This window comes from Oratosquilla oratoria, chromosome 30 (genome assembly GCF_046742065.1).
Source record: "Oratosquilla oratoria isolate Oo_2021 chromosome 30, ASM4674206v1, whole genome shotgun sequence".
NCBI classification, from domain to species: domain Eukaryota; kingdom Metazoa; phylum Arthropoda; class Malacostraca; order Stomatopoda; family Squillidae; genus Oratosquilla; species Oratosquilla oratoria.
In genome coordinates this window covers 50,931,133-50,941,132 of record NC_134806.1, presented here as the reverse complement: position 1 = coordinate 50,941,132, position 10,000 = coordinate 50,931,133, and the positions used below count along the sequence as shown (strand labels likewise).

The 10,000-nt window shown below is 38.5% G+C and overlaps 1 protein-coding gene across 5 annotated transcripts in view; it reads right to left on the bottom strand.

Annotated features, from left to right (window-relative positions):
• Positions 1-10,000, bottom strand: part of LOC143041196 (uncharacterized) — a 31,825-nt gene that overhangs the window by 9,894 nt on the left and 11,931 nt on the right. For all 5 annotated transcript variants that reach the window (XM_076213035.1, XM_076213034.1, XM_076213036.1 and 2 more), the window contains exons 2-3: positions 7,307-7,569; positions 2,074-2,617 (exon numbers count right to left, since the gene is read on the bottom strand). In XM_076213035.1, the coding sequence (XP_076069150.1) occupies positions 2,074-2,571 (498 nt within the window). In that variant the 5' untranslated portion in view covers positions 2,572-2,617; positions 7,307-7,569. The remainder of the gene's footprint in view (positions 1-2,073; positions 2,618-7,306; positions 7,570-10,000) is intronic.

Below are 10,000 nucleotides of genomic sequence, written 5' to 3'. Positions count from 1 at the left end.
ATATATTAATACATGATTTAGTTAATAAACAATGAAATTATTCAACTGATTCCGAGTATATTCAGAAAGAGTTATTAATTTATTGATTCGTTCATTCATTTATGTATTCATTAATCGAAAATAGGTTCATACATAAGTGAACAAATAAGTTTTTATATGAATTGTTAATAGATAAATACACAAACTAAAAAAGTAACTACATAAACGAGCAAATAGACAAATTTATGGCAGCATTCATTTCTTTCAGTGAAAAAATAATCACAAGAGATGAGACGGCAGTCAGGAAAGTGAGGCGACTAACTAAAAAAGCATTTAGAAATGAATAAATATGTAAAATAGAGTTATTGCAATAATGTAACCAAAATAAGCAGAATGAGATATATGAAATAGATAGTGTTAGAGAGGGCAAGACGAATTCGAAATATATATATATATATTCTTACGTCATTTCTGTCGTTTCTCAAATGTCGACATTATTACTACCAAATCACAACACAAATAAATCTAGAATATCGTTTCCACATTTAAATAAATCATATATGAAACAAATGTCTTAAGCTGCCTTTTTTGTATAATTAAAATATTACAAAGTTAACGGTGACATCAGCGAGAGAAAGAGGATAACAAATAAGATAAAAAAAAGATTTGAAGACGATATTTGACCGGAACCCGGGGGCGGGAACAGGACACGCCCAGACGACGACATTGAGACAGAAAAGCGAAAATAAAATAATTTTCGCGGGAAATAAAAAACAAGAATAATAAAATGAATCAATTTCACTTAGGGAAAAAAATACTAAAGGAGTAAAAAAAAAAGGGAGATTTGCGAAAAATGAAATAATTGGCGGGAATAGGAAAAAGACAAATATGGCCAAAATATAAAAAATGCGGAAATTTATATATAAAAAAGACAAATATGGCATAATATATAAAAAAATGCGGAGAATTATAAGAAGTAATAAAATGCACCCAATTTTTAAGTATAGAAAAAATATATAAACAGACTTCCTAAATGACATTGGAAGACATAATTACGAGAAGGGAGGAAGAGAGAGAGAGAGAGAGAGAGAGAGAGAGAGAGAGAGAGAGAGAGAGAGAGAGAGAGAGAGAGAGAGAGAGAGAGAGAGAGAGAGAGAGAGAGAGAGAGAGAGAGAGAGAGAGAGAGAGAGAGAGAGAGAGGTGGGGGGGAGAGAGAGCGGGCGTGGTCGCTACTGAAGGTCACCTCAAAGAGAATTGACTATCGACCTCAATTCTTTCCCCCTTCTCTCTCCATCTTCCTCTTTCCTCCTCCTCCTCCTCCCCCCTCTCTATCTCTCTCCCACTCTTTCTCTCTCTCTCTCTCTCTCTTCAATTACTCAATGTGAATCTAAAATTGTAAAATTGAAGAAAACGGTTTGCGCCATCCTATTTATATATGCTTATATGTGTGTATATATATATGTTTGCGTATGTTTATATGTTTTATATATACATATGTTTGCGTATGTTTATATATGTTTTATATATATGTATATATATATATATACACATATATACATATATATATGTATATATATATATATATATATATATATACATATATATATATATATATATATATATATATATATATATATATATATATATATGTATATATACGAGTATGTTGTTTATATGGAGTGTAATTTACCAGTGCGTCTATCCTGGTTGGCTATGTCAACGTTGTAGTTAAGATAAGTTTATTTAGAAAAAAATTGTAATACCGTTAGTGGGAGGAATAGTAGTAGTAAAAGTAATAGTAGTCGTAGGAGGAGGAGGAGGAGGAGGAGGGGGAAGAGGAAGAGGAAGAGGAAGAGGAAGAGGAAGAGGAAGAGGAGGAAGAAGAGGAGTACAAGGAGAAGACAAGAGGAGGAGAACGAGGAGGAGGAGAAAGAAGAGAAAGAGAAAAGAGGAGTAGGAGGAGGAGGAGGAGCAGGAGGAAGAGAAAGAGGAAGAGGAAGAGGAGGAAGAGAAAGAGGAAGAGGAAGAGGAAGAGGAAGAGGAAGAAGAAGAGGAAGAGGAAGAGGAGGAGGAGGAGGAGGAAGTGGAGCTCACCTGTTCGCAGTCGAACCATGCCTTTTCCAGTTCTTCCTCCTGCTCCCTCCTGCAGCAGGACGAGGCGCCCTTGGCGTCGGAGCACCGGAAGCACCCTAGCAGCAGGATCCTGATGGCGGCCGTGGCGTTCTGCAGCGACGCCCTCAGGAGCTGGGCGGCCTGAGGGCGCCCCTCTCCTGTAGGAGGAGCCGCTGTGGCCGAGGGCAAGGCGGGCGCGGATGGCCGCCCATTGACCGCAGGGGCCCAGGGGCTCGGCCACCACGCCTGAGGAGCCGACGACGGCGAGGACCCGGGTGACGAAGGCGTGGCCGAGATGGAGGAAGACCTGCCTGAAGAAGGCGACGTCGAGATGCACCTGGGGGAGGAGGGGAGCGAGGAGAAGGGCGTGGCGATCTCCCAGGTGAGGGACGAGGGCGACCGGCCGGCCAGCGAGGGCGACTCCGGCAGGAGGTGGGAGGGAGAAGTAGGAGGAGGAGGGTAGGTGCTGCAGGCCGGCATCTTGGGGGAGAGGTCCTCCTCCGACACCCAAGGAGGGTGAAGGCTCCTGTCGATCGAAAAATAAATAAATAAAATAAAATATAATAAAAGTAATGATAAAGATAACAACATCAATAATAATAATAATAATAATAATAATAATAATAATAATAATAATAATAATAATAATAATAATAATAATAATAATAATAATAATAATAACAAAATAAATGAATAGATCATATTAGCTAAAAATTATTTAACATATTATCTATTAATTTATCATCTATTATTTCTAATTTCACTTTATTGATTCTTTAATTATTGTTTATCAGTTTTTAATTAAGCTAGTAATTTGAAGCATTACTTATTATTTTAATTAAAATATAGTTTCAATCTAATATTTATCTAATCATTAATCATTTACTTACTTGATTAAACTATTAATTCAATCTACTATCCATTAATTCATTATTCATTTATAAATAATTTATCAATTTAGGTAAATTATTAACTTAATCTCTTTGAACTTATTTACTTATTCATTTTAAAAAAAATCTTCCTGGGAGGCTCGAACCCTGGGCCAAGTACTACGAGGCCGACGGGGGCCCTAAACGGTCAAAAATATTGCGCAATATTTCGTATTGCGCAATAATATTGGCGATGCAAGGATGGTATTGAAGAATGACACGATATATTGCAGACATCAACATGTATGACTCTTCAGTACCATCCCAACGCCGTCAATAATATTCTACAATACGAAATATTGCGCAATAATATTGATCGTGTAGGACTCGCTTAAGGCCATGACGGAGTTTGGAATTGATCCTGCACACTCCCGACATCAACTCCCGAGATGTCTTAGTCTTGTGACCGAACGCTTTCGTCTATTAAGACATTTTCAGTGTTATAAAGAAATCCTACAAAATGTGACACAATTTACGACGAAAAAGGGAAATCTTAGTGAGACCGGTCCTGCATTGGTCCAAGTCACAATCCAATCGGTCCTACCACAGTCATACCACATACCATCTCACTATACCGCAGTCACAGTCACACAAATTATACCACAATTATATCACACGAAGACACATTAAGTCACACCCTAAGTCACACTCAGCCCCCCTAAATCACCGTCTTATCATCCTAAAGTTAAGGCACAATGACATCACACCCTAAGTCACACTCAGTCCTAAATCATAGTCATATCACCCTAAGGCTAAGTCACAATAACATTACTCTGCGGCTAAGTCACAATAACAGCACATCACACCCTAAGACACACTCACCTTCTCTATGTCACATATGACTTTACTAAGTCACACTCGCCTTCGCTAAACCACATTCACCTTCTCTAAGTCACACTCAACTCTCCTAAGTCACACTCGCCTTCGCTAAGTCACACCCACACCACCCTAAGGCACAGTCTCACACTCGCCTTCCTAATGTCAGAATCACATCACCCGAAGACACAGCATAAGTCACTCTATGTCACGCTTGCCTTAACTATGTCACACTTGGCACCCAAGTCACAGTCACGTCACCCTAAGTCACAATCAACAATAGCAACAGGAGCCTAAGGCACAATGAGTCCCACTCGAGCTGAGCACAGCTTCCTCCTCCTCCATGATTGGGGGCGACAGGAAATACGGGAGCAGCTCTCTCTCTCTCTCTCTCTCTCTCTCTCTCTCTCTCTCTCTCTCTCTCTCTCTCTCTCTCTCTCTCGCCCAGGTGCTGAATGTAGGACAATTACCACCCTTCCCTCCGGACATTTCCCCCTACCCTCCCGACAGTTGATCCTCCCCCCCCCCGACAGTTTCCCCTCCTACCCTCAAGACAGTTCCCCTTCCTCCCGGATAGTTGGCCCTCCCTCTGGAGATTTGCTCCCTCGGATACATGTTTCAGTGAGAGAACATTCCCGGATAGTTCGCCCCCCGGACATTTGGTCCCCCGGACTTTGGGTCTCCCGGACATTTGGCCCCCGGACATTTGGTCCCCCCCTGACATTTGGTCCCCCGGACATTTGGTCCCCCCTGACATTTGGTCCCCCGGACATTGGGTCTCCCGGACATTGGGTCTCCCGGACATTGGGTCCCCCGGACATTTGGTCCCCCGGACATTGGGTCCCCGGACATTTGGTCCCGCGACATTTGCCCCCATCGGATAGTTGCCCCTCCACAATTTTACTTTCCCGTTGGCCAATTGTCCACTGGGCAATTGGCCCCCGTGACAGACTAGCCCAGTTTAGCTCATTCTAACCCAATTTAGCCCAACACAGACTAGTTTGACCCAGTGCATTCCAATTTACCCCAAATTGTTTATATTTAGCCTCAATTCAATTTCACCAGTTCATCCCAATTTAGCCCCAGCCCATTTTAGCCCATCCAAGACCAATTTAGCCCAACCCCGTCCAATCTAGCCAAATTTACCACAGCCCACTACAATTTAGCCCCAATCCAATTAAGCCCATCCGAGCCCAATTTAGCCCAAGCTACCCCAAGCCAAACCCAGACCTCCAAAACTACATTTAGCCCAAGGCAAAGCCAAACAGACCACAAGACTGATCAACTGATTCACAGATTCCTTATCCTTATCGCAATCGTAATCGTCTTTATCAGGGACAGAATGATGTCACCGCCTCTCTCTCTCTCTCTGTCTGTCTGCCTTTGTCTCTCTTACTCTCTCTCTCTCTCTCTCTCTCTCTCTCTCTCTCTCTCTCTGCCTCTCTCTCCCTATCTCTCTCTCTCCCTCTCTCTCTCTCTCCCTCTCTCTCTCCCTCCCTCTCTCTCTCTCCCTTTGTCTCTCTTACTCTCTTTCTCTCTCTCTCTCTCTCTCTCTCTCTCTTTCTGTGTCCCTCTATCTCCTCCCTCTCTCTCCCCATTTCTTTCTCTTATTCTCTTTCCCTCCTCCTCTCTCTCCCTCACTCTCTTTCCCTCTATTTCTCTCTCTTTCCCTCTATCTCTCTCCCTCTCCCCTCTCTCTCTCTCTCTCTCTCTCTCTCTCTCTCTCTCTCTCTCTCTCTCTCTCTCTCTCTCTCTCTCTCTCTCTCTCTCTCTCTCTCTCTCTCTCTCTCTCTCTCTCTCTCTCTCTCTCTCTCTGTAAAGGCCCAATGATGAACTGTAACCACGAATTTTTTCCCACAGGTCCCTTCCCTGATCCATTTCTAATGACGTCATAATTGTTCATATAATTTCATTTCATCTTACTTTATTTTATTTTCTATTCTTATTTCATGTTACGTCATCTAATATAATTTTATTTTATTTTATTTCATTTTTTTCCTATTTAATTCATCTTAACAATATATTAGTGCTTGAAGTGATGCTTTTAGATAACAGGTCAAAGGTCAGGTTAGGTGAAATTAGGCCATGATTAGGTTAGAATAGATTAGGGTAGGTCAGTTTAGCTAGGTTAGGTCAGGTTAGGTTAGGCTTAGATCAGGGCAAGTCAGGCTAGGTTAGGCTAAGCGTAGGTTAGGATAGGTTAGGTCAAGTAAGGTTAGGTCAGGTTAGGTTAAGTTAGGTCGGGTTAGGTTAGGTCAGGTTAGGTTAGGATAGGTTAGGTCAAGTAAGGTTAGGTCAGGTTAGGTTAAGTTAGGTCGGGTTAGGTTAGGTCAGATTAGGTTAGGTTCAGCTAGGTTAGGTCAGGTTGATTTATTACAATCTGCGCACTGTGAACCCAAATTCGTCCTAGTCGGCGCATGACGTAATGAGGATAACTATGATCAGAGCTCTCCACGCCTCAATTTTTAAAGAACACGAATTCACACACACACACACACACACACACACACACACACACACACACACACACACACACACACACACACACACACACACACACACACACACACACACACACACACACGTCCCGGTGGCGGATTGGTAAGGCACTGGCCTCACAAGCCGGAGAACCGGGGTTCGATTCCCCGGCCGGGCGGAGACAAGTTGGGTTTGTCTCCTTTCACGTGTAGCCCCTGTTCACCTAGCAGCGAGTAGGTACGGGACGTTAGTCAAGGAGTTGTGACCTTGCATTCCCGGTGTGTGGAGTGTGAGTGGTCTCAGACCTACCCAGAGATCTGCTAATAATGAGCTCTGAGCTCACTGCCGTAGGGTGGTGTCTGGCTGTCTCGAAAAGAGGCTGCAGCAGATCCGAGGTGAATACACACACACACACACACACACACACACACACACACACACACACACACACATACACACACACACACACACACACACACGAAAAACTATACAAACTAATTTAGATTGAAAGACGAATTAGATTTATTCAACAAATTAGTACATATATATAAATTAATAATATCATAATAATAAGAATATAATAAGCACTGCTGAACGTGAAATTATTTTCTTTTTTCGTATTTCTTTGTCTTAAATAATATACTTTTATCTTTATGTATATACATGTACTCGTATGAAGATTGTGTGTGTGTGTGTGTGTGTGTGTGTGTGTGTGTGTGTGTGTGTGTGTGTGTGTGTGTGTGTGTGTGTGTGTGTGTGTGTGTGTGTGTGTGTGTGTGTGTGTTAAAACATTCAAATAAGCGTTATGATTGTTCAAATCACATTTACAAGCATACACAAACATTCAATTCGTTTTAGTCCGTAAGATTCAATGATATAAACAATTATCAACTAATAATATTAAATCTAAATATTTCGATACAGTATAGATTACGTAACTTAGGAATTATTATTATTTTCTTAACAAAATCGAATCTTCTTTGATGACTTACCTTCAGACAATTCCGGAATCCATAGAGGCACGACGATATGGCGTCATCGTCGTTGTTCGTATCCAACGGAAATTTGATATATTAATCACGCCATTGTTCCTGTAATTAATTATTTCCTCTTTCCTGTCTCACCAATCGCATCAATTTTAATCTATGTTTGTTTGTTTGATCACTAATCACATGTCGACATTTTGGAGCGATGCATTTTGATGACGACTTTTCTTGGCGCCAAGGGATATGATCGATGGGATTTTCTTGTTTATCTGAAGAGAAAACGGTACATATATTCAAATTACCTTTAGCACAGTTTTACATATATATATATATATATATATATATATATATTATATATATACATGTATATATATAAAATGCGTGCTTGCTTCCTTCCATGCCTAATGCGTGTGTTCGTGCATTCGTTTATGTTTACGAACAGTTTACGGACACAGGTGTGAACCGGGCTTCAATCAACGGATTCGAAACGGGGTCATGAGCTTTGATATCCATTCAAAGCTCGAATCGTTCACAGAAACTGATTTGTTGTTTTCAAATGTCGAAATTTTGTCGACATTCTATGGGTTTCCAGCTCACATGCGTAAAACTGTCTGCGCATATGTTCGTATGTTCATTAAATACATATACATACACACACACACACACACACACACACACACACACACATATATATATATATATGTATATATATATGTATTATATACATATATATACATATATATACATATATATATATATATATATATATATACATATGTGTGTGTATATGTGTATGCATGTATCAACTGTTTGTAATTCGATTTTTATTTATTATTATTACTATTATTATTATTATTATTATCATTATTATTATTATTATCATTATCATTATTATTATTATTATTATTATTATTATTATTATTATTATTATTATTATTATTATTATTATTATTATTATTATTATCATTTTCAGTAAGCGTCAAAGTATTTTTGGGAAAAAGAGGAGGAGGAGGTGGAGAGGGAAGAGGAGGAGAAAGAACGGGAGAAGGAGGAGGTGGAAGAAGAGGAGGAGGAAGGAAGAGGAGGAAGAGAAGGTGGAAGAGGCAAAGTAGGAGAAGGAGGAGGATTAGGAGAAAGAGGAAGAAGAGGAGGAGGAGGAAATAGAGAGAAGGAGGAGGAGGAAAATATACAGAACAAAAACAGTTAAAAGCACAAAAACAAAAACAAAAGTGAATCGATGAGTCACCGAGCAGCTCAACAAACAATAAGAAAATAAACAACTAGATAAGCAAATAAATATTTAAATAAACAAATAAAAATAGTGAACATAACAAAACATCTAAAAACAAAACAAAATTATAACATTAACGACAAAAACAAAAGCGAATCGATGAGTCAATAAACGACACAACAAAACAAATAGTAAAGATGAATGAATAAGGAAAAAGCACAAAAAAAAGCTGAAACAAAACAGAGAGAAACACCGATAAATGAATAATAATAATATACTACAGAAAATAGGAAAAACGTATAAAATTAATAAATAACATGACAATATAATAACAAAGGCTAATCGAAACAATATTAAAAATAAGATGAAAACAATAAAGATATAACAAAAAATACAGTACTAATAACCAACACGAGAAGGCTAAGAAACAATAAAAGAAAACAAAAACGAAACGATAAATCATTGACGATACAGCAAAGAATAAACAAAAGAACAAATAAACATATAACAAACAAATAAATGAAAATAACATGACAAAAGCCAACTAAAAATATAACAAAAGAAACAACAACGATAAACAACACGATAAGGCAGAGAAACAGTAAATGAAAACAAAAGCGAAACGATGAGTCACCCGGCAGGAGACAATAGACGACACAAACCTGATTCCCATCGACGTTCTTTTGTTTATTCATTTCTGTACCAAACAAGTGTATGAGAAGTGTGAATGTATAAAAATAAGTTATACAATCCTGCCGAAAATTATTCAAATAAAAAAGAAAAATAAACATATTCAAAAAATTAACTAAATCAAGATTAATAAAATAAAAATAAAAAATTAATTATAAATACGCACATTTAAGTGTACAAAACTGACGAAAATTGAACAAAATCGATGAACAATAGAACAAATTAAAAAATCAAGTATTAAAACAAATAAATAAGTCAAATATTTGCACGCACAGTAGCTTCCGACATATGATGATGCATCACCATACGCTAATTATAAAATATAAAGTCACAACTATTATTTCAGTTCTCTTTCACCCAGAATGTTTGTAACGACTGAAAACTCACTTGCGCCTGATAACGCCTTCTTAGACGTCATCGTATGTAAGGTGTTAATAAACACACGAACAAATAAATAGACAAATAAACAAATAGATAAATTAATGAATAAATAGATATATGAAGAGATAACTAAAAGATATATTGTCTACTGTGGCTTACTATTTAATTATGAGCCAAAATGGAAATAACTTTGGCCCTATAGTGATCCAATTATAATTCCTATTATGGTCTAAATTTGGTCCAAATTTTGTTGAATTGTGGTCCAATTTCTTTCCTATTATGGTCCTTTCATGGTCCAATTATTGTTCCATTTTGTTTCAATTTTTATCCAATTATGGCTCAACTATGATCCAATTATGGTCCGAATTGGGTTCAATATTTACCCAATTATGACCCAG